At 43.5% G+C, this 24,535-nt stretch overlaps 2 protein-coding genes across 2 annotated transcripts in view; one reads left to right on the forward strand and one right to left on the reverse strand.

Annotated features, from left to right (window-relative positions):
- COL21A1 (collagen type XXI alpha 1 chain) overlaps window positions 1–24,535 on the reverse strand; it is a 268,022-nt gene that overhangs the window by 200,694 nt on the left and 42,793 nt on the right. The window contains exon 2 of the mRNA XM_085610868.1: window positions 15,186–15,292. Coding sequence (XP_085466994.1) covers window positions 15,186–15,267 — 82 coding nt within the window. The 5' untranslated portion in view covers window positions 15,268–15,292. The remainder of the gene's footprint in view (window positions 1–15,185; window positions 15,293–24,535) is intronic.
- Window positions 11,111–12,649, forward strand: LOC146817290 (endogenous retrovirus group PABLB member 1 Env polyprotein-like). The gene has a single exon (XM_085609191.1). It carries the CDS (start codon window positions 11,111–11,113, stop codon window positions 12,647–12,649), a length of 1,539 nt encoding a protein of 512 aa, XP_085465317.1.

The following is a 24,535-nucleotide window of genomic DNA, read 5'->3' on the forward strand; positions in this document are numbered from 1 at the left end:
CAGTACTTGCCTATGTTTAACTAATAGGGGTGAGAGGGCAGCCAGAAAAAACTAGACCATGGTTATTATGTTTGAGACAGTTCCTAATTTCCAAGATGGGAGCTGGGGTCTAGTCTGGTGTATTCAGGTCAAGGATGAGTAAAACTTCTGAGACATCATCTTCCAGTTTTAAATGGATGTATCCACCACTTGTGTAGACCTGCCAGGCAGGAGACTCAGAAAGAGATTCCATGTATCCATAAATACGTTGGGATCCTTATTTAACCTTAGCTAAACTATTGCATCTTTTTTAGCTCTGTGAACAAAATAGATTACATCTCAATTTCAGGGTATTGAATGAATTAATATTTAACAAATACAGGTTAGAGAGTGAAGCAGTTGTCAACTACTGGCTGCCCTCCCTCTTCCTCGTTGCTGTTTATGCAGTGCATGCAAGATTATAAATCTGTCATAAGTGGATGCCTTTGGCGGACATGTTTACAATAGTCAATAGTCTATTAGTCTTGATGCTCCTATATGCCTCAACAACATTTCTTGTCTCCTTTCTTTTTGACATATGAGCATCTCTAGAAGTGGAAACAAAAAGAATCACAGCATAGAGTCAGGTGAAGGAAAATAAATTGTGCAGTTGTGCGTGGATGGCACGGGGCAAGTAAAGAGGGACATGAAATAAGGATAGAATGGAACGAAAATTGTGACATCTATACCACTGGCACCGAGAAAGAGGTCCAGTATGGACTTTGTGGTAAGAAATTAAAGTCCCTGATGAAAAGTGAGTAAACAGTGCAAATAGGAACTCCGAGTAATAGGGCTAGAAGCCAAGCAAGTTATGAAACTAATTCATTACTTTAGCACTATATTTTAAAAATGCATATGTACTGAATAAACGTAATAATAAGAGTGGAGGAAGAGTAGATTGTGTCAGGGGGCATTGTGAAGAAGAAATCACGGATCGAGATGGACATAACAGCATGGTAGCAAAAGTGATGGTCCAATGAAGTAGTGAAGAATGAATTGATGAATAGTGAGAAGAAAACTTTGGGGAAAAATGTGTTGAAAGATTTGTAAGATCCAATATTTGCGACGATATGCTTAGGGAAGCTGATTTCCATATAATTTCCACTTGGCTGGGATTTTGAACACATATCTGAACATTATCCCGAATAATTCTCAAAATACAATGATTCTTTATTTTAGGAGGTGACTACGCACTGCATCACCATGTCACTGTATAAATGACTCTGTTTAAAGTATTGCTTTAAGACTTATGAAACTTGGACTACATGAATTGAACTAGAGCTCAATGTTGTAATAAAATGAGCTTCCAATGTAATAACAAGATAAAAGGAGAACTTATAAATGGATGACCGAGAATGTTTGTTGCCATGTTTTTCACCAGGGATTCTGAGTGATATCAAGTAGATTACACGATCGAAGTGTGTGTTCTCTATGAGGTCACTCAAAATTCTGAAGTGAAAAAGATTCACTTTATGCAGTTACTCGCTAACAATATTATGTAACCTCCCCTGCTCAGATCTGCATTGTAGGGATAGAGGAGTCATGTGTGAGCTATCCACTAAGTGGCCTTGACACCTCACTCTGAGTTGTATTTAAATTAAAGAATATACCTACCCCAAACTACCCTTGCCATTAACCTCCCCTCTTTGCCAAACATTTTTAAATGACTGCGTGTATCGCCACCTGCCACCCTCATCATAGCCCTCTCCTCACCCACCAAAATATTTAAAACTACTAGCTGGCCAGCCAGTGCTATCGTTCCTGTATAGGCTGGAGACTGCCAATGTTTTCAGCCAAAAAATTGGCATTTTAGCTTTCTCCTACTTAAACAGTTGTCCACTTCAATGCAAGTTAATTGGAGAAATTACAATATGCTAATCTGTCACTAAATATTGGCAGTCATGACTGCCACTGAGTGCTTAATTTGTGGAAAAATAAGTGCCAGGCTCGCGCCAGGAGGCCCCCGCAGCTTGCAGCAGCTCATTGCTCCTGTCAGCCCCACCAGTGACAGAACCAACACAACTACTAACCATCACACTCTACAAATGTACAATTCAGACTATTCCTGGCCCCAAAGCTAAAGCACAGCTTGGAAGGAAGGTATTAGCTATTGTAAAGTATATTGTATTAATAAACAACTGTTATTGTGCTTGTCTCTATATTAGACAAATAACGGCACCATGTTGCAGACAGCCATAACTGCCGGTGTTGACAGTTAAGTGCTGATGCCAAGCACCGGAAACTACCGGCTATAATTATTCACTTACACCAACTGAAGGAATTATTTTCTTTTCCTGACCCAATTATTAATAATCACCTGCTGTTCTTCCACCCACTCAACTACCTCTCTCTCTCCCAACTGATGCCATCGTCTCAAGAGAAGGGGCTGTACCATGCTAACCAGTGGCTCAGTGACAGCTGCTTAACAGTGTGGACAATTCCTTGTCAGTGTGGGTCTGTCCAGGACCACCCTGACAGGGAAGATGGCAGTTGGCCATGGAATGGCACTGCCAGAACTTTTCCGCCTGCTTAGGGACCTTAAAGATCTTGGTAAGGAAATATATGGCACGTGAGAACTGCCATCCATCATTTTCGCTTGAGCCTCTGAAGATCGGTGGGGAGAGGCAGGGAAAGACTGCACAAACCAGCACTTCCCGTGACCTCACACTTTTGTTAGGTCTCAAGTAGGCAGCGCGCATGTGCTGTCTCTCCAAGACATCTAGTAATCTGTATAGCGAGAGTAATCCCACCTGCTGCTTGCCTGTTGCTTGGTATTTGTCTGTGCCCCTGTCATTTGAAAATCCAGGCTTGCTACTGGGCAATTGTTCCTGTTCTCTCTCCTTTCTATTTCTGCTTTTCAACTTAGCAGCACCGACTAAGTACTATCTTCCTACACTGTGTGTGTTTAAGTATTCCTCAGAGCACTACTTTTTTTTTCGTGGGTCAAGTTACATGTAATACGTGCTTGCGCTTTCACTTTCAATATGCAGGCTGCTCGCTTTTGCTTGCGCGCATACTTTTTTTTTTAAGAGCACTGTGCTTCTGACAAGCGCTACTGTATACTTGTTAATTCGCGCCAAGCTTTTTGCATTGCTTTTCGGTATCGTGCTGCCGATCTCGCCAGTCCTCGGTCGGATTAGTCCGTTTTCAGTTCCCCGTCCCCCCCTTTTTTTCCAGGCGTGTGCGCATGCATATGCGTATGCGTTTTATGGCACGCGGACCATTAAACGAAGATCACAGCAGTGCTCCCAGGGTGTTTGTCTCCGTAATATCACCAACAGAAATAATGGCTGGCCCTCAGTAGCTGGGTGCACCCACATTCCTTTTGTTTGCCGAGCGTGGGTGTAATCCTTATATTTTTCTGCTCCTCCCTTCAAGGTGTAAACGGTGTTAACTGCATTTGACATTTTTTTTAAATTAGCGTTTAGCATGTTGGAACCGAGGTTGGGGCTCGAACACGGATCCCCAACTCCGAAGTCTGAAGCTCTGACTGCTGTGCCACGTGTACTCACTCTGGGTATCTCTCCTGGAGTCTTCCTTTGTTTGCCTCAAGCCACACATTCGCAGCAGCTCGATCTCTAGCTTTTTTTATTTAATTGTTGTAGCGATTCTACGAGCACCAGTTACGTTACACAATGACTGTTTCATATTTTTTGTAGACACGGGGAGATTAATCGGCAGCTCAGGACATTACTTAAATTTCTTTAACAGACCAGCCAATTAATCTACCCGTGTCTACAAAAAATATTAAACTGTCATTGTATAATGTAACAGGTGATCGTGGAAAGCGCTGCTGGTCACCATCACCATTTTAAACAAGCAGCATTAGTGACAGCAAAGCCTGTGCCACGCTCGTGCAATCAGCTGGCAACGATACATGCACTATTATTTTTATTTATAGTGCATGTATTGCTGCCAGCTGATCGTGGCACAGGCTTTCCTGTCCCTGACAAAAATGCCTCCAAACAAACTGACTCCTCCAATATGAGCAATCAGTTGCCTTTGAAAATAAGCGTGGTCTCCAAAGGCTCTTTCTGAAACTGTTTGCTGTCAGAGATGGCAGGGCAAGCACTTGTAATCCTAGCTCTGGAAGCATCTATACTGCAGCTTTCAAACTGTTGCAGGCAGTGAGGAAGGGATTTTTGGAGCCACTTTAACCTGTTTCCGGCTCAGTGAAGTGGGAAATACAAGCAGAGATCTGCTAGCCAGCTTCTATCGCCACCGCTGGAAGCCAGAACCATGGATTCTGGTCAATGAAATTTTATTGGGAAAACCCACCATTGTGAATAAATATCTTAAGACAGGCTAATTAAAATGGCTGTGCTCCGTCGTTAAGCCCATCTGCCACCACGTTGGATTGGTCATCTGTTTACTGTTGGAGATGGCTGTGGGTGGGAGTACAGAGATCCGTGCACATCCAGACTTGTATAAAACCATTTTCATCAGATTCCAATGACACCGTAATGTGTTTTTAGGCTCTATTTTCTTTAAATGTGCCTACTTTTATTAACAAGATATTTGTGTTTAGCAAGAAAACATGTTTATAGAGAAGTGTGGAAATTTAGTTCGTATCTGAACATTATCTGCGCCATCTTGTCTTTCCCCAGCACCACACGCAAAAACACACGGCAGCCATTTTAGGCACCATGGCCTCTCTCCCTGCTCATTGTCGATCGCCAGCGCGTCCCTCTGGCGCTGCGAACATACCCCCACGCGCTGACCACCCCCGCTCTCTCATACACGGGCCATAAACCCTCTCCTTCTGCGCGACCCTGCCATGGAACCACATCCCACGCCTAACCGACATCCCATACATGGTCATACATCTCTTTGATAACCCCCTTCCTCTGCGCCCGATTGTCCGGGCCGATCCCAGGCCATCACCTAGCCCTGCGGATGCAGTTTATTGCCCCTACTGTAAGGGAAACACCCCACATCAAAGGGATTACAGTAGATCAAGGCCCCCCCACCCCCTGAGACCCGACCAGTCGCACACACCCCCGGGAATTGGCGGAATGTCCAGCTGTGTGATAGCCATCTCCTACTGTGGGTGGGGTGGGGACTTCCACTGTAGATATGTGTGGGAACGAGCTTGAAGTAGGGATTCTGAGGATGTTCTTTCATGTATCAAAGCGATCTCAAGAATGTGCCATGTATGATAAACCGGCAATAAAGTCATAAACCTGTGTATAAGAGGCCAGGCCTCAGAGATGTGGTTAGAGCACCTCGTGACGATACCTTGCTGTCTGATCTGATGTGTTCTACTCCGACGGAATAAAACTTTGTTTCCTGCCTTCCAGTGTCCGGCGCCTGCCTCTTTTGTTGGTTAAATCATCGAATGGTATAAGAGGCGATTACCGCCGGGCAAATCTTGAAAGGTTATCGACTGCAACTGCCGCTACCATTTAACAATTGGCGTCCCAAGCGTGGGGCCCATCAGCGACACGTGGATCCAGTGAGAGAGGTCCCAACGACAGAGTGAACGACTGCAGCGATCGGGAGAGCTCCTGCCTGATAGACCCTCGTCTGGCAGCCGATCATCCGAACTTCACTGGTTCCGAACAGACCTCTCTCGAGTGATCTACGGTCCTGACTGGGAACCGTAGGAGTGCCGCGGCAAATACGAAGAGTAGAGGACGATCGGGCGCTGGAGGCGGAAGACAAGAAACTGTCCATGCGGTCCGGGTAAGGTCGTGAAACACGACAAATTGCGAAACGATTGATTGATTCATTGAAAATACTAGTATTGCTTATTGATTGTTCTCCTTGAGATATTCGCTGTCTACAAACGGGGAAGAGTAGAAATACTCTCTCTTCCTTTGCAGATAGTGAAGGGTAGGTAACGCAGACTTTTGTCCCCATTGTAACCCGTCGTGCCTATTTTTATCTCCCCATTGATTGATTGTCCGAACATTGATTGTTTTGAAGAATAGTACTTCTTGAGATATTCTCTGTTTGCAAACAACGTAGAATAGGGATATTCTGTCTAGTCTTTGCAGACAGTGAAGGATAAGTAACACAGACTTTTGTCCCCCATTGTAACCCGTCGTGCTTATCTCTTTCTCACCATTGATTGATTGATTGTCCGAACACTAGTTGTTCGATATTGGTTCTTTGGAGGTATTCTCTGCTTGCAAATAACGTGGAATAGAGATATTCTATCTAGTCTTTGCAAGCAGTGAAAAGATAGGTAGTGCTGACTTTTGTCCCCGTTGTAACCCGTCATGCCTATCTTCTCCCCACTGATTGGTAGTTGGTTCTGCCCGGACCGCTTATTAGAGGTGAACCATCCGGCTCCACTGGAAGGCACCCCTAATAAGGACATGTTCACTAAATACAGACTAGTCACCGTAGCTTATAGCAAGCTATGGCATAAATATACAAAGAAGGACCCCGAGAGTCAGTGGCCACTGATGGGATCCTTCGATGACCATAAAATGGAAACGCTAGAAATAGCTCTACGTAGTAATAAAACGACGCCTACTATGCTCGACAGTATCGGCATGTGGCGCAAAGAAGCAACGCAACGGAAAAAGAGGGAAGAAGTAAAAGCAGAAAAGGAATTACGAAAGGCAGCTCACCTTGCCGCTAGAAAGTTAGAGGAAGAGATAAAGGAGAGAAAGGAAGCTAAACTAAAACAAGAGTCTGAAACATCAGGCCAGTACCCTGTTAGGACCCCCTCTACGCTCTACCCTGAGTTACCTTCCAAGCAACAAACGAATGACCAGTTGCTATTAGGTCCCACGATCATCTACATGCCCCCTCCATACGCACCCTCCCAACCGGTAGCGCAGCACCCACAACCCCCAAACGCAAGCGAAAGCAGTACCAGGGCCTCGGTCCTCACGGCCTCCGCGCCGGCCGAGCCTCTTGTACTGAACACAACGTTAGCAATAACGTTAGATGACCCTGAAATGAGAAAGAAAGATTCCGCCAGAGTGAATCGACTAACAAAGGATGAATGAGCCGGAATCGATAAGATAGTAAGGACACTAGTAGAGCGAAAGGAAAGTGAGGAGTATATAACAGACATGTATAACTCGTATGCCGACAACCACAGACGGCACTTCGTCGTACGACTTTGTTATCCCGCCCTGAATACATATGAGGATAGGTACCACGATAAAGGTCCCGAAGGCTTAGCGACCCTATATAGGAAGGTAGACATTGGGGAAGGAGGAGAGGGCGATGTGACGGACCTCTTCACTCGTACACTCGAGGTCTCCCGGCATCTTAACGAACACAGACAGACAACCAAAGCAGAGACCCCCATAGCGACTGAACCCCAGGCAGGAAGGGCTGATACCATGATGCCCATCAAAGAAGCCGCCACCTACTGGGTCCCCCCACGAGGTCAGGGAACACACGACGACATCAACCACCAAGATGCGAAGGGAAGGGTTGTATATAACTGGGTCTACCAGCCATGGGACCGACAAGACATTTTGACCTTTAGAAAAACCCTACCCGACTTAAGAAAGAACCCAACTGCCTTCTACACCGAACTAGGTACAGCCTTAGGTTCAACAATAATGACCTTAGCAGATATCGACTTGTTCTTCGGGTTATGTCTGCCGGCTGATGTGTGGAAGCAAATCCGGAAAGTCGACCACGCTGAGCCGTTCAGATATACCTGGGTACAACCCAGATCTGTTCAGGCCTTGTCTCACACGACGTATGTTCTCTATAACCGATGCTGACCTGTCCCTACTCGACACGTTACCCTCACATCTATGGGCTAAAACCGACTCAGATGTAGGGCGCATGGTGATCGACCCTGTACACATAACCGTCCGACCGGACGCAGTGCTCCCAAAGCTTCCACAGTATCGGATATCGCCCGAAGGCGAGAAGGCATTGGTGGAAATCATCCAGTCCCTAGTCGATGCAGGAGTGGTAGAAGAAGTAGTCAGTAATGTTTGCAACAGCCCTATCCTACCCATTGTAAAAAAGCAAGGCGAGGGAGATGAGAAAGCATACCGCTTCATTGTTGACTTACGAGAAGTTAACAAAGTAGTCATACCTCAGTACCCCGTGGTCTCAGACATCACCACCATCCTCACCCTGATTCCGTCCACTGCCACCACCTTTACCGTTATTGATCTCAAGAACGCATTCTTTTCCATCCCCATTCACCCAGACAGCCGCTACCTGTTCGGCTTCACTTTAAAAGCCCGTTCGTACAGATTCTGTAGGGCACCCCAAGGCTACACTGAGAGTCCCAGCATTTATAGCCAAGCCCTCAAGAGACAACTAGATGCAGTCCAACTACCCGATGGAGTGGTGTTAATACAGTACGTCGATGACATTCTTTTGGCGGCCGACACCACTCCACTTGCCGTCACAGCCACCATTCACCTCCTCCACTTCCTCGCGGAAAACGGTCACAAGGTCTCCAGGAAGAAGTTGCAATTCTGCCAACCCCAAGTGACATATCTAGGCCACCTACTATCCAAAGACGGGAGGAAACTTACACCTGACCGAATTCAGACCATCCTAGAAACCCCTGTCCCCAAAACGCAGAAGCAAGTGCGGTCCCTGGTTGGTCTCACCTCCTTCTGTCGACAGTGGTTGCCAAACTTCAGCCTCATTGTAAAACCTCTGCTTTCCCTGCTGGCTAAAGACGTCCCCTTCCCCCTCCCCTGGACACCCGAATGCCAGTCCTCCTTCAAAGAATTGCGAGATGCCCTTTGTTCAGCACCAGTCCTAGGAACCCCAGACTACACTAAACCTTTCTCCCTCTTCACCCACGAAAGGGAGGGATGCGCGTTGTCTGTTCTAACCCAGTCCATAGGTCCTAAACAACGCCCTTGTGCCTACTTCTCTGCCACTCTTGACCCTGTAGCCAGAGCTTTGCCCGCCTGCCTTTTCGCAGTAGCCGCCGCTGCTGTCTCTATTCGACAAAGTGAGGGGATCGTGCTCTCGAACCCCCTCACTGTATTAGTACCCCATGCGGTTGACACCCTCCTGAACCAGACCAAAACTCAGCACCTGACTAGCGCACGACGGACTGGTTATGAACTGACTCTGCTTGCACCCCACATCACATTGAAACGATGCACCACTCTGAATCCAGCTACTCTACTACCTCTCCCTGACACTGACCCCAATGCATCCCCTATACATGACTGCGTGACCCTCACCGACGAACAGACCAAGAGTAGGGTTGACCTCCGAGATACTGCCTTCCCGGACCCTGACGGAGAACTGTGGGTAGATGGCTCATGCATCAAGCTCCCCGATGGCACCACCTCAGCCGCCTATGCAGTCACCACAGCCCGAACAGTTGTAGAGACAGCCCGCATCACACAGCGATCCGCGCAGGCGGCTGAACTGATCGCTCTCACACGAGCATGCATCCTAGCAGCAGGGACTACCGCAAACATTTACACAGACAGTCAGTACGCCTTCGGGGTAGTTCACCACTTTGGGCTCCTATGGAAAGAGAGGGGATTCCTGACTTCACATGGCACACCCATCTTACATGGAGATCTAGTCTCCGCTTTGACCGAAGCAGTCCTCCTCCCCACACGGCTAGCTGTGATCAAATGCCAGGCACACAAGAAGGTGACAGACATTATAGGACAGGGAAATGCTCTGGCTGACATTACTGCCCGAACCACAGCCGAGAATAGGTCCACGACCCGCATGTATGTGACCAGGTCACAAACTGAGAAGTGGAAGGATGCTAGAGAAACGATTAGGGACATCCAATTAGCCAGCTTACCACACAAATTGACTGAATGGGCACGGGTGGGATTGAAGGACGATGACGGTTGCTGGCGAACTAAAGACTCGAACAAATGGTTGCTACCTGACTCATACTTGATCCCCATGCTGACCATGGCACACTCCCCCGCACACATAGGGTCTGCCCCCATGATCGAACTCATCTCCAAAGTTTGGCACAATGACAAGATCCCAGACTCAGCCAAACGTCTGGTCCAACAATGCCTGGTATGCCTCCAACACAACCCTGGGAAAGGAACTGCTGTACCCCGGGGAGGGTTTGGGGTTCCTAATCACCCCTTTGAAGTCCTACAAATGGACTACATCCAATTACAAAGGTGCCAAGGTTTGAAGTACGTACTTGTTGTTGTGTGTGCCTTCAGCAAGTGGGTGGAAGCCTACCCAACCCGCGACAACACTGCTATGACTACCGCAAAAGTATTGCTGAAAGAATTCTTCCCCCGTTACGGCCTTTGTCGAATTCTGTGGAGCGACAACGGCCCCCACTTCGTAGCCGAAGTTATCCAACTCATCTTAAAAGGGTTGGGTGTAAAACAGAAATTTCATGCGGTCTTCCACCCCCAATCTGCGGGCTTGGTTGAACGACATAATGCCACATTGAAACTCAAAATAGCCAAGATAGTTGCAACCACAGGACTAAAATGGCCAGACGCTCTCCCGCTAGCATTGCTATCAATGCGTTCCACTCCTACCAAACACCACTTAACCCCCTACGAGGTCGTCTTCGGGCGGCCCATGAACCTTTGGACTGCACTGAAACCGACATCCATCCACGACGTCCCGGACGTCCTCATGTCTGACTATTTGTACAACCTAACTAAAACGTTGTCTGTTATTCATCAGCAGGTGCTGCAAGCCATTCCCGATGCTTCCAGGGGCCCCGGGCACGACATCCAACCCGGTGACTTTGTCTTAGTGCGTAACTTCCAGCGCACCAAGAGTCTGGAGCCCCGGTGGACGGGCCCCCTGCAAGTCCTAATCACCACCCGAACAGCTCTTCGAGTGGAGGGGAAGCGTAATTGGCTGCACGCACACCATTGTAAGAAGATATCACCGACCCTGACAACAACCGACAACATCACCGCCCAAGAGGAACCCCTGGACAAAGACAGACCATCCCTGAGCTGCTACCCGGATACAGAGACACTTGAATTAATGAAATATCCCGATCCCACTGTGCCATCCAAGGAAGGGTATAACCAGCGACGAAAGGAGGGAACCTCGGCTAAGCAGACCACGAACTAAGTCGAAATCTCAAAACGATAGCCTAATCACCCCAAAGGCCTCCAGAAGAGAAATTAAACAAAGTCTGTGGTTCTGCCCGCTACCGAGTCCCTTGAAGATGATGGAAGCACCCGACATGAAGATGATGGAAGCAACCGGACGTCCGAAGATCCACTACAAAAACCCAAAGACTGACAAAATGCACAGCTCAAAGACTATTGCACTTTTTATTACCCTTCTCTTTTGCCTTCTCCTCATGGTCACCTTCTGGATCATGGAAGAGAGCGCACCCGCTCATAAGACATTGCTGACCACCGTTCAACCTACCACCATGAAAGAACACCATCTGATCTCACTTTCACCCCAACTCCGAGAAAGGCGTAAGGAGTTCTGGAATAACTCTTTTGTGCAGTTGCTCCACCAACACAATCTTGCCGCCAATGCCACTAATTGCTGGATCTGTGGATTGCTACCACATGCCACTGGACACTCTATCCCTTTCATCCCTTCACCTTTTTCTGTCCATGGTTCCTGCCTTGCCTGGCTAATCCTCCTGCAAGAAAGCTACAAGGACAATGCCACTTCCGGCAAAACTGTGTCACACTTCTACCATGGGTTCTGGCTGAACAAAACTGGAAAAACGTCTGCCCCCTTCTGTCCTCTGAGATCAAACACTTCCTTTCACATGGACATCCCTGCCAAAGAACGAGTTGAAATGCAGGTGTTCAACAACCCAGCCAGACCCACCTTCTCTTACCTCCGGAAACGAACGGCCGCCACCCTAACAGTGGCCCTATCCGTCATCAACATCACTGGACTTGTGTGCCTCGAAGGCCTGGGGGCGTGGCTGGTGGGCCACAGCTCCTGCCTCATCACCCGAACATTGGACTCAGTTGATCCACCCTCCTTTGTTACCTCCCCAAATATGTACTTCGTCTGTGGTACTAAGGCCTACACCTGGCTTCCGAAAGGTTGGGGAGGCACCTGCTACATCGCTTTTGTCCTTCCTCCGACATATGTGGCTCCAGCAAACCATCACCGACAGAAACGTGCCAAAGACATTTTGCAAGCCGACTCCACCGGAGCACAGTTCATGGACGCAGTAAAAGGACTTGTTCCACTTTGGGGCCCAATGGCAAACAGCCGTGCCATCCGCCACTTAACCCAGGCAGTCGAAACAACAATGAACATTACAGCCGGCATCCTCACCAACAACACCGCTGAGCTTCAGGCCGTCCGCCTGGTAGCTCTTCAGAACCGCCTCGTTCTAGACATAGTTCTGGCCGATCGTGGAGGAGCATGCCGCATCATTGGGTCTAGCTGTTGTACCTACGTACCGGATAACTCACCCTCAGTCTACAAGGCGATTGAACACCTCCACAGACTTTCCGCAGAGGTTCATCAGGAGCAAGAAGGATGGTCGCTTGGGAGTTGGTTTTGGGACACTATTAAAAGTTGGGGGTGGAGGTTGTTTACGTTTATCCTGATACCAATCGTGATACTATGTGGATGCTGCCTGGGTATTCAATGCTTGCTACCTCTGTGTTCACTTTTTACAAACCGTATCTGTCCTAAGACTCTGGACTTTGAAGCCGAACGTATGAAAGCTTTGTATGAGGTAGAAATGCGTAATATTATGGGGATAGATCCGAACTAAGCAAGCTGGCGAGATATGTTAAAAGGGAGGACTGTGGAAATTTAGTTCGTATCTGAACATTATCTGCGCCATCTTGTCTTTCCCCAGCACCACACGCAAAAACACACGGCAGCCATTTTAGGCACCATGGCCTCTCTCCCTGCTCATTGTCGATCGCCAGCGCGTCCCTCTGGCGCTGCGAACATCCCCCCACGCGCTGACCACCACCGCTCTCTCATACACGGGCCATAAACCCTCTCCTTCTACGCGACCCTGCCATGGAACCACATCCCACGCCTGACCGACATCCCATACATGGTCATACATCTCTTTGATAACCCCCTTCCTCTGCGCCCGATTGTCCGGGCCGATCCCAGGCCATCACCTAGCCCTGCGGATCCAGTTTATTGCCCCTACTGTAAGGGAAACACCCCACATCAAAGGGATTACAGTAGATCAAGGCCCCCCCACCCCCTGAGACCCGACCAGTCGCACACACCCCCGGGAATTGGCGGAATGTCCAGCTGTGTGATAGCCATCTCCTACTGTGGGTGGGGTGGGGACTTCCACTGTAGATATGTGTGGGAACGAGCTTGAAGTAGGGATTCTGAGGATGTTCTTTCATGTATCAAAGCGATCTCAAGAATGTGCCATGTATGATAAACCGGCAATAAAGTCATAAACCTGTGTATAAGAGGCCAGGCCTCAGAGATGTGGTTAGAGCACCTCGTGACGATACCTTGCTGTCTGATCTGATGTGTTCTACTCCGACGGAATAAAACTTTGTTTCCTGCCTTCCAGTCTCCGGCGCCTGCCTCTTTTGTTGGTTAAATCATCGAATGGTATAAGAGGCGATTACCGCCGGGCAAATCTTGAAAGGTTATCGACTGCAACTGCCGCTACCATTTAACAGAATGACCAATACACATGGGTTTCCATTACGATCGCTAGTTCCCAGGAGCTAAAAATGTTACCACTGCTACACCTCTTGTTACTGCCTCTCAAAAGGATGTGGCCTCACTGCTGGAGCTGCCCACTTTGGAGCTGGGGAATCAGGTTCGAGCATTGGTGTCGGCTCACCACCCGGTGATTCTGGGAAAATCACTTAATCTCCGGTGCCTACTTTATGTGGAATTATTTGTTTATTCAATACGTTCATTTCAGTTTCTTGAAAAAATTATTTAACATAACCTTGGTAAATTTCTTTAGATTTCTTTAGTTGGTTTCTTCAAGGATATGTTGTTTTCCTTCAAGCAAACTCTTTATTCCATTTTCCAAATATTTTTGTGTGTAAAAAGACAGCTAACAACAGCCAACACGTTGTGTTACTTCTATTGGAACTATTTAAGTGCTATTAATCAAAATGATACACAAATTAGAAAACTATTTTTTGGAAAAAATATTACAACCAGCCATCTTGGTCATTTTGTTTGTGCATACAGTCATTGTTCAAAAACACAAAAATGCCATAGATAATAACATATTCAGCACCATGATGGCACTGCAGGTTTAGTCTCAAATTTACGTGACGTATTGACCATGGCTAATGTCTGCTTCTTAGGTACAGAAATGTAATGTTACAATTAATCTAAACATATGGGCATGTACCTGGACATTTTTTATTTAACGACAAGGAGGATATGAATTGTATACATATTGCACCCTATTGAACACATTAAATCACAATGCAATAGGTCTCGCATTTTTAAGAGTTTCAGCTATTGGCATTCTAAATAACAATGCAGTTTACTTATGTGTTTTAAAAACCAGCAGGCAGTGTGTAGACACACACTTTGTATTTATAGTTGTCGCTTATGAGATGCAATGTTGGCAGTAACTGCGTCTCCTTTACTGCCAGCCTTGCTTCTCGTAAGCAAAGACTATAAGTGCAAAGTGCGTGTTCACGCACGCTTCCAGGTTTTTAAAACACATAAAGAAAGGGCATTGGCATTTACAACGCAAATAGCTCAAACTCTCGCAAATGCGAGACCTATTGCACTGCAAATGCTTGTTTTTCCTGTGTTATTACATCAAAGCAGTGAGAATCCAGCATTCGCACTAAAGGCTCTCCATAAGGTTAATGCATAACGACATAATATGGATTCCACCTAAAGGAAATGAAATGAACAGAGCGTCAATTTGAGCTTATTTTTTCCAAATACTGTAAATACAAGAGATAAGTAAATAATGAAGGGTAAATAATATCATATTGATATTGAGTGGGTCATTGGAATCTCAATGATTCCAGAGTAAGCATTTGTTTATTCTGAACATTTACAGTGTAAAATAGGTGAGTTCGCGATAGAGGAATGTTCTAAGACCTGTATTTTCCACAACTTCCCCAAATGTTACTTGCCCTTAAACGAAACCTGTGCACTGGCATTCATTAATCCATACTTACAGCAAGAAATGGGCATCATTAATAGTTTCATAAATATTTACACATTTATCTAGCTACCTGAAAGGGTGTGCGTGTATATATCAACATAAGAAATGTTAAATCTTTAAATTCATTGTTGTAAAGTTTACATTTAATCTGATATGGAAATGTACTTACCTCTCTCTGATGATACTTGTACATTTTGGCATTTTGAAATGCTGATTATGGCCAAGAAAGTGGTAACAACTGTGGATATCATCGTGGGACGTCTTTGGGATAGGAACCTGAAAATAAATATTAATAACACTTTTTTTTAATGTTCTCAGCACAACTAGTATCACATTCCCCTGTTTTTGAAGGTAGACTAAAGATGTCTCTGATACTGCCTGCTTTGTCTCTAGTATATATAGTATATTCCTTTACTCTCAGAAATGTATTTGGTGCCAAGTCCTGCAAAAAGTTACTGCAGGTTGCTGCAAGTGTTTCTGTCAATATAATTATTGCAGGGTATTTGGAGAGGTGGTAAACCTTAGTTTAGGTGCCATAAATATGCATGCTGTAGGACAACACATCATACAAACAAAATGAACAAAGATAGCGTACAGTGCAGGCATTAGTAGATGCAGATGCTTACCTTTACTCCGGCTATGACAATCCTGGTTTCTAGCAACTCTCTGAACAAATCTATCTAAATCTCAAAATCACACCTTCAACCGAAGCTGTTACCTCATATACCATGCTTCAGCTTTTTTAAATTTTATATCTTCCATTCACAAACCATTAGCTTATTAAACCCCCAAGAGACCGTTATATCTGTACCTTACCTGCTAGCTCCCATAAACTATAATTTATCAAAGTGTTCAAAAATTCTAAACTGATTCCAATTCCATTTCACACGCAAGTCCCCTGTTAGATGAATACAATTTATGTGCTCTCTTGGATGCTGATATAGGAGAGCTGCTTATGATGCTCAGGGGACATCCAAAGCACTGCATCTGCACTGTTCTAGCTGTAGGATGTTTTATTTAGGTCCTGATTACGAGTCTTTACGATGTGGCAGTGAGCAGGCTGCCACCGCCACGCTCAGGGGCAGCTCCTCCGTAATGGCGGAGGGGCATCACTCCACTCGTAAGAGTCAGTCACAGAAAAAATAAAATTATAATGAAGTAACCAAAATACAAATATTTAGCAGTGTGGGCCATTCAGTGTCGCACTAGTATGAATTTCTAGTCAATCTATCAATTCGCTATGCTCTACTTTTCATAACTCCACTGCTTAGAAGTTCCAGATAATCCAAACATTAATGAACAAAAGTGAAAAGGAGCATATTATTTCTGCATATATATGACTTGATTCCAAGTACAGTAGGACACAGCAATCAATCACATTCAATTATATTAATCAGGGAGCCTTGTTCGTCTATTTCAAATATGCTTTATTGAAGTTTATTACAAATGCACATTAGCTCAGCCAACGCATTTCATCCAACAGGACTTCATCAGGGTTGGATTTATCCTTTCATAAAAGCATAATGTCTTCATGTAGGAGAAATAAAAGGTGAACAGTGTCCCAAACAAATTTCCAATTCCAATGTGTAGAATGGTGTAGTACCCTCTGGTATGATCTACCTCGTCCGAGTCAGAGTTGTAAATCACAAGCAAACAATATGTTTTCTCTGGAAAGTATATCCCCAGGGCCATCCCAAGAGCTATGCAGCATGGTATGTTCCAATACCTGCTCCAGAGTGCAGAGCCCAATCAGGCTGGACCATAAATAGTCATATTCAATGCACACGGTCATCATCTGTTAAATTAATTGACTGCATGATCCAAAGAGACTCTATTCTAAATCCCCATAGGAGGGCTTTCCCTGCTGAGTATAGAATGTCTTCACAAGCTTCATTGTTAGAAGTTCGTCTTCATCCCTTCTCCCTCACAATTTCTCATGTGGATTGGCCTTTAGTCTCTACTCACCAAAGTCTCAAGATCACCATCCTTCCAGAAAGAGATTGTGAAACTGTATTTCAAGACAAATTTACTCTTTACATTAAGGTGCACCATACTGATTTTGATTACATCCCGAGTGCCATAAGTAGGATGAAAAAGGTGGTGCATCTAAAGTGGTTCAGTGTCGAAGGTTCCTCAAATATGAAGGTTAATCCTATTCTTCATGTATTCCTACATAGAGCCCCCATAAACATAGTGAATAATTTAATTACTATTTCATAGAGAGTAATTGAATCATCACCTGTGGGTAACTCTCCACTTTTTGATATTCACCATTAATGAGTTGAGATTTACACCAAGAGAGGATGGAGCTTCCTATGAATTTGTAATTAAGAAGTAAAGTTTCTACATGTGACTCTACAACCATATTTTATGTTCTGCCTAGTTTGTGGACATGTACCCCACTGGGTCGGAGACCACAGAGATAGAGACCTACGTCACCTAGGCGGCACAGGAAAAATTCTTAAAGTTAACTATTCATTAATATATATATTGTATATACAATATACATATAATATATCTATTCACTGAAAAAAACAAAGGTTATAGGGACGTTACAGTTAGGCTCAAATTCCACTCGTACAAAACCAGTGAAATTCAGCAGTTATAGTAACATGAGCTAACTATAACTTATGCACTGCAATTGACTGCTTATGACCTCACATATGACATCACTCATGACATGGTCAATGACATCACTGATGACATCTCAAATGGAATCACTGATAACATTATCCAGGTGAGCATAAGTGTTTCGAAGAGTTTGCGAGTGTTAACCATACATACTAAGCTGTTACAAAAAGTTAAATTAGTATGCTAGGTGTGCTACTAAGGAGTGATACTACTTCTAAGATATATTATGTGAGTGACTGTGTGCATTTGTGTGTGAGTGGGTGTCTGAGTGGCTGTATTGGAGTCTGAGTGGGTGCATGAGTAGCTGTGTGAATGATTGAGTGGCTGTATTGGTAAATTAATTGGTGTCAGTGGCTGTATCAGTAAGTGAGTGTCTGCATTGGTAGGTGAGTGAGTGTGAGAGTGACTGTATGGGTGAGTGAGTGTAGTAGATACACCATTTACTAGAACAATAAGTGGATCATCAGAATTTCTCTGTATCCCTATAGTTTCAATCTGGCACATGCATCAAGCCATGCTTTTATGAGTCCTTAATTGTGATTATTAAGGAATCGAAATTAAGGACTCCCAAAAGCCTATGCATGTAGGAATCACTATTAAAATAGCGATTCCTACTCATTCCTTAATTGCAACTCGCAAATTGCGAGTCGTAATTAAGGAATGGCTTCCCATTCATTCCTATGGGCCTACAGGCCTAAAGAAATGAACGGGAAATTGCAATAGGTACTCGCAAATTGCACATGCAATTTCAAGGGTGCAAGGGTGTCAAAAGGACACCCTGTTGCACCCATACCGGGTGAGTGAGTGGCTGCATGGGTGAGTAAGTGGCTGTTTAAGTGGGTGTTTCTTTAAGTGAGTTGGTGTGTGAGAGGCTACATTAGAAAGTGAGTGTGTGAATGGCTGTATGGGTGAGTGTGTGGATGTGTGAGTGCATGTATGGATGTGTGAATGGCTACGTAAGTTGCTGTGTGGGTGTGTGAGTGAGTATGTGAGTGGATGTGTAGGTGAATGAGTGGCTATGTTGAAAGGTACTGAACAAAATTAGTACTGCACTGCTTCCATAATATACAAGAAATGCATGCTATTATTAGTATCTTAGTATTAATTGATTTTTCAAGTGCATTGCTACATAATAGCTGCTATTCTCATTATAAAAACATGTTGCAAGCACTTTTCTTAGTAATATGTTTGCTTACCAGTACTGTGGTATCCATAGTTCATTTAGTGCCCTTCTTCTGTTTAATCTGCACGTCATTCATGAATTAAAATTAAACAGCCCTGAACTACTGGAGCAAGGAATAAAATATACACACCTTCAAAATTGGTTATACTGTGAAGTCACAGTAATTTTAAATTGCTGGACTGTCACCAGCACATAAGGAGGCAGGTCTCTCTCTGTCTCTGCAAAGTAGTACTGAAAATAGTGCCCACTGACTTCTGGCCATTGTGGTCTCACTGCACCTGCAGCACCATCGCAATATTTAGATACATTTAGTGTTGATATTGCTTCATATTTGTAGAATTTGTTTTTAATCACGGATCCGGCGAGAACAGTCCTGATACCTGTATTCCAATAGCGCCGTTATTCGCAATACCAGTGTGTTTTTTGACAGTGCTAAAAGACTTATTTGGAGGATGCAAAATTAATGTTTGAAATAAGTGACCAACTAAAATAATAAAGAAACTTATAAAGTATATAACATAAATAGTATAAAATGTTGCTTCAGTTATTTTTGGGATTCGCAATGACACCACACCATCGTTGCAAATCCCATATGACACAGGAACAAACTATTTTACTGGTTAAAACAGCTTTCACTCATTTAAAGAGATAGTCCCCTCCCATTCTTTTCATCTTCTATATGTGGCTGTTCAAATTCACACCTCTGTTTTTGATAACATTTGTTAAACGTTTTGTGTTTTTTGCTTTTTTTCCCCCAAAAAAATAAATGGCTTCTTCACCTCCAAACCCCCAGGATGATAACAGAAGTTCATCGTCTAAAGATGAGCCACCTGCAAGAAGCAGAGTATTGTCGGGATTTATGTACAATCCCCAGGAGTGAGTAGAAGGTGCTGGCACAGAATGTAAATTGCAGTATTTGCAAAAAGATAATTTACAGGGGAACAGCCAAAAAGTATTATGCAGCACCACCAGCATGTTAAAGTATCCAAAAACCATGCACTGGAAACATCTTGAAAGAGTAGAAAAGGAGTGTGAGGCAAGCACTGCATCAACTTCAACATCAGTGCAAACACTACAACCAGGAGACACTTTACCACCTGTGGCTCCTGCGACTTCTAGGATCCTGGCTACAGCTTCTGAACTCAGTAATATTGGGACACTGCACATTTTTAACAGTGGGGGGAATAATCTAATCCAGCCATTATCAAGGAAGCAAAAAAGTCACAGATGCTGCTATTTACTATTACTGTTGAGGAACTCTTGCAAAAGTTGTGCGAGTTGGTTTTCTGGAACACAATTTTATAGTTCTTACTGTTGAAACTTGATCAAAACTACCCAAAAATAACAGATTTAAAAAAAACACTAAACAGCAAAAGATTTTTAAAAAAATGGTTCCTATTCAAACTGCCTTTTCTGGTTTAAAAAAAGACAAGCTATATGTTAAATGTAAGCATGTCACTGTTTGTTTAAGTGAGTAAGTAGGTGTGTGAGTGGCTGGATGAGTGAGTAAGTACTTGTGTTAGTTCCTGAATGAATGTGTGCGTGATTGGATCTGTGACAGTGTATGGGAGAAAAAGTGGGTCTGTGAGTAGGTGTATGGGGAAGTAAGTGGGTGTATAAGGAGTTGTATGAGTGAGTGAGTGGGTATGGGAGTGGAGTATGGGTGACTGAATCAGTGTGTGAGTGGTGTATTGATATGTGAGTGGATGCTTGATTGGCTGCATGGGTAATTGATTGGCTATGTGAGTGCCTGTATGGAGGAGGGAGTAGGTTTATAAGTGGCTGTATGAGTGAGTGAGTAGCTGTTTAAGTGTCTGTATAGGTATGTGAGTGGTATGAGCGGGTATATGAGTGCATGGACAGCCATGTAATTGTCTGTATGGGTCTCTTAATGTGTGTGTGTGTGGCTGTATAGGTGAGTTAAAGGATGCATGAGGGGCTGTATGGGTGACTGAGTGTATGTGTCAGTGGCTGTATACGGGAGTGAGTGGTTGTGTGAATGGATGTATGGTTGAGTGAGTGGGTGTCTTAGTGGCTGTATGTGAGTGAGTGCAAGAGTGCCTGTATGGGTATATGACTGGATGTGTGAGTGGGTGTATACGTGTATGAATGGGTATCAAAGTGTCTGTATAGGTCTGTGAATGTGTGTATGGTTGACTGTATAGGTGAGTGAAAGGATGAGTGAGTGGCTGTATGGGTGAGTGACTGGGTGTGTGAGTGCATATATGTGTACGTGAATAGATCTTTAATAGGCTGTTTCAGTGCATGAATGTGTGTTTGAGTGGCAGTATAGGTGAGGGAGAGGGTGCTTGAGTGGTTGTAAAGGGGAGTGACTGAGTATGTGACTGGGTATATGAGTGCATTAATTGGTGTGTAAGTAGCTGTATGGGTACATGAATGTGTGTGTAAGTGGCTGCATAGATGCACAAATGTGTGTGTGAGTGGGTGTATGGGCTTGTGAATGGGTGTGTGAGTGTCTGTATGATTGTCTGGATGTCTCAGTGGCTGTATGAGAGTCTCCCTTGTTGTTTATCCTTGACAATGTAAGTTTCTTCAACTACACAGAATTAGGAAATTACTTTTCTCCAATAGATGGCGTCATTAATCAGTTGAAAAGGAAAAAACACATAAATATAAGTCAGTACTACATTTACAACATTTTTTAAATAAAACTGTATGCATTGTTTATGCTGTAACAGTATGTCACATTATAGTGAAACATTTCATTGTTCCTTTTTTACTGTTCTCAGCTTTCATACTTGTACACCATAAATGATGTACTTAATAAATATTCAATGAGTAACGGTGGGGAAAAAACAATCACATAGATTGTAGAGAAAATAACAGAACTGCATAGTATGTTACTACAAATAAGTGGCACTATACATTGCACTCACTACAAACACTTAATCAATTGTTTTACCTACAATTTCTAAATAAACCTACACAAATTTGTCGTAAAAATAATTCTCTTATTATGATAACTAGTTTAATAGTACAAATACATATGAAGGATAATTGTATTTTGGAGACCTTTTTTAAGACATCAACCGTAGGCAAATGAGGTCTAAAACACTGATGATCCACATAGACAAAATACCATACATTACTTTTTCCAGAAATAGTGCACAGAACATTGATTGAAGAACCAAAGCAGACAATTTTGTAGTTTGAAAATCAGTTTTGTTCCAATTGAAGGTTGCTGTGATTCCATTGTGTCCATTCAGTTTCACTCTTTAATTAGATAGTGCATTTTCCAGAAGATTAGACTGTGTAATATCCAGATATTATAGTAACTCCTTTGTGGAACATAAAAGGAATCTTGAATTTTGTAGAACTTTTTAAAGACATCACCCCTGATAGGCCAAATTATATCTACAACACTGAGGATCCACGCAGAAAAATAACCGTACATTACTTTTTTCCCAGAATTACTCCTTAGAACTTTGGTTGAAGAAACAAAAGGTAACAATTTTCATAGTTTGACAGGCAGTTTTGGTTTGAATATAAGGTTGCTGTCATGGCATTTCGTTCATCCAGTTTCACTCTTTAAATAGACAATGCAGTGTCCAAATGTTAGTAAAAAGGCCTTCATGAAAGATTGTAGCCAAAGTAAGTAAGTTCTTCCAGAAATTTATATTTGTCCGGCTTTGAGGTTTGTAATTTTGGTTTCCAATATAGAGCCATCCGCCCTGCATCGTTGTAACATTAATAAAAGTTATTTTCCAGTTCTTTGTAGATCCAACGTAGACATACTATCTGATCTACAATTTGGGCAGGACATACTTTGGTTTGCATTTTTAATATATGAAAAGGCACAGTTTTACAATCTGGTAGTGTTAAGTACAGAATTCCCTCGGAATGTATTTGAGTGGCAGATGTAAAAGAGCAATCTTCACTGTCATGGTTCCATTTGTAACTTTGGATCACCAATAACTTAATTAGAATGCAGATGATAGATACTAAGGTGTTTACACATTTCTTCTGATCTCAATCAATCCACCTGTTGAATCTGGCCACTTGGCGGTAATGCTTCATCCTCCATATATGTTATATTTTGATCAACATCATCATTGTTATAATAAATATTTTGATCCAGGTATAATGTTGCTTTTTTACATTATTAACATTCATTCTCTTGGCATATTTTTTTGTTCTTAGTAGGGACACCATTTACTAGAATAATAAGTGGATCACCAGAATTTCTCTGTACCCCTATAGTTTCAATATGGCACATGCATCAAGCCATGCTTTTGCGAGTCCCTAATTGCGATTATTAAGGATTATTAAGGAATCGCAATTAAGGACTCGCAAAAGTCTATGCAAGTAGAAATCACTATTAAAATAGCAATTCCTAAACATTCCTTAATTGTGACTCGCAAATTGTGAGTCGCAATAAAGGAATGGCTTCCCATTCATTCCTATGAGCCTACCGGCCCATAGAAATGCATGGAAAATTGCATGCGCAATTTACGAGTACCAATAGGTACACGCAAATTGCGCCTACAATTTCAAGGGTGTCAAAATGACACCCTGTTGCACCCCTGAAATTGATATGTGCACCCATGTTGTGCACACACATGCCCCAAGCACATGTGTGTGTGTGTAACTTGGAACTTTGAAAAATGCACTTAAGTGCATTTTTCAAAGTATTTGCTAAATACCATCAGGGTTAAATTTTTGGTATTTAGCGGACCCTAATAGTGAAATCGCTATTTTAAATGCAATCTTGCATTGCATTTAAGGCATCGCAATTTGCAGATGAGCCATGCCTGTTTCATTTTTGCAGAACCCTCCATACTCCCTTACTGGTGTTTACCTGATGGATTAGCCTGGAAAGGCAGGTGGCAGACAGAGGCTACAAACAGAGTGTCTCATCTCAGAGCAGTGGAGTTGTTTTCATTCCCAGATTCAGCAAAAGAACTGGCAGCTCACTATCTGCTGCCTTTTACCTGCAGCTGACATGTCCTTGAGGATGAATTAATAATATATTTTAAGTTCAGGTTAGGCAGAGATATGGGTGTCATAAAGCAGAACATTGTTATCATTAGCTCAAGTAGAACAGCGCAAGAAACAGTTTATTTGCATGAATTACGATTCTGTTGTCAATCATATCAGGCATAGCCATTTTGGTTTACGTTTTAAATAGAACAATTTTAACTTTAAAATGCAAACTGTGTCTCATATGTGCAGCTTGCACATGAAACATTTGCATTAATCCATGTTACAGATGAGAAGTAACTACATTGAACGTTTGTTCTTTAGAACATTGCTAAGCCCAACTCAGCCTGATCCCTTTATGCTAGTTTGGCACTTGTGTTTTTTGCTTTGTGTAGCCATTGCAAGGTAATGTTATTTTCAGCTGCACTCCTTCCCTGGAGCCCAGGTCTGAGAGCTCATTATGGAAGAAGAGCATCATGGTGAGAGAAGCGTGAGGATATAGGTAAAGACGGGAGAAGTGGAAAGAGAGATTGATGGAGACATAAGGCAGATGCCTTGACATACAAACAAGTGGACAGCAAAAGATGGGAAATGAGAGAAAGAAGTGGAAATAAGGGTGAGAATACAGCTCGAAAATAACTGTAAGGAACTTTTGGACATCTGAGGAACACATAGGCGAATTTGTAGCTAGTCAAAGGTTCAAGTCGTTTTTTTGCTTTTCCTATGAATGTTGGTACTCATGTGTTGCATTTAAATTTCAAATA

The sequence above is a fragment of the Triturus cristatus genome, chromosome 6, assembly GCF_964204655.1.
Source record: "Triturus cristatus chromosome 6, aTriCri1.1, whole genome shotgun sequence".
NCBI lineage: Eukaryota > Metazoa > Chordata > Amphibia > Caudata > Salamandridae > Triturus > Triturus cristatus.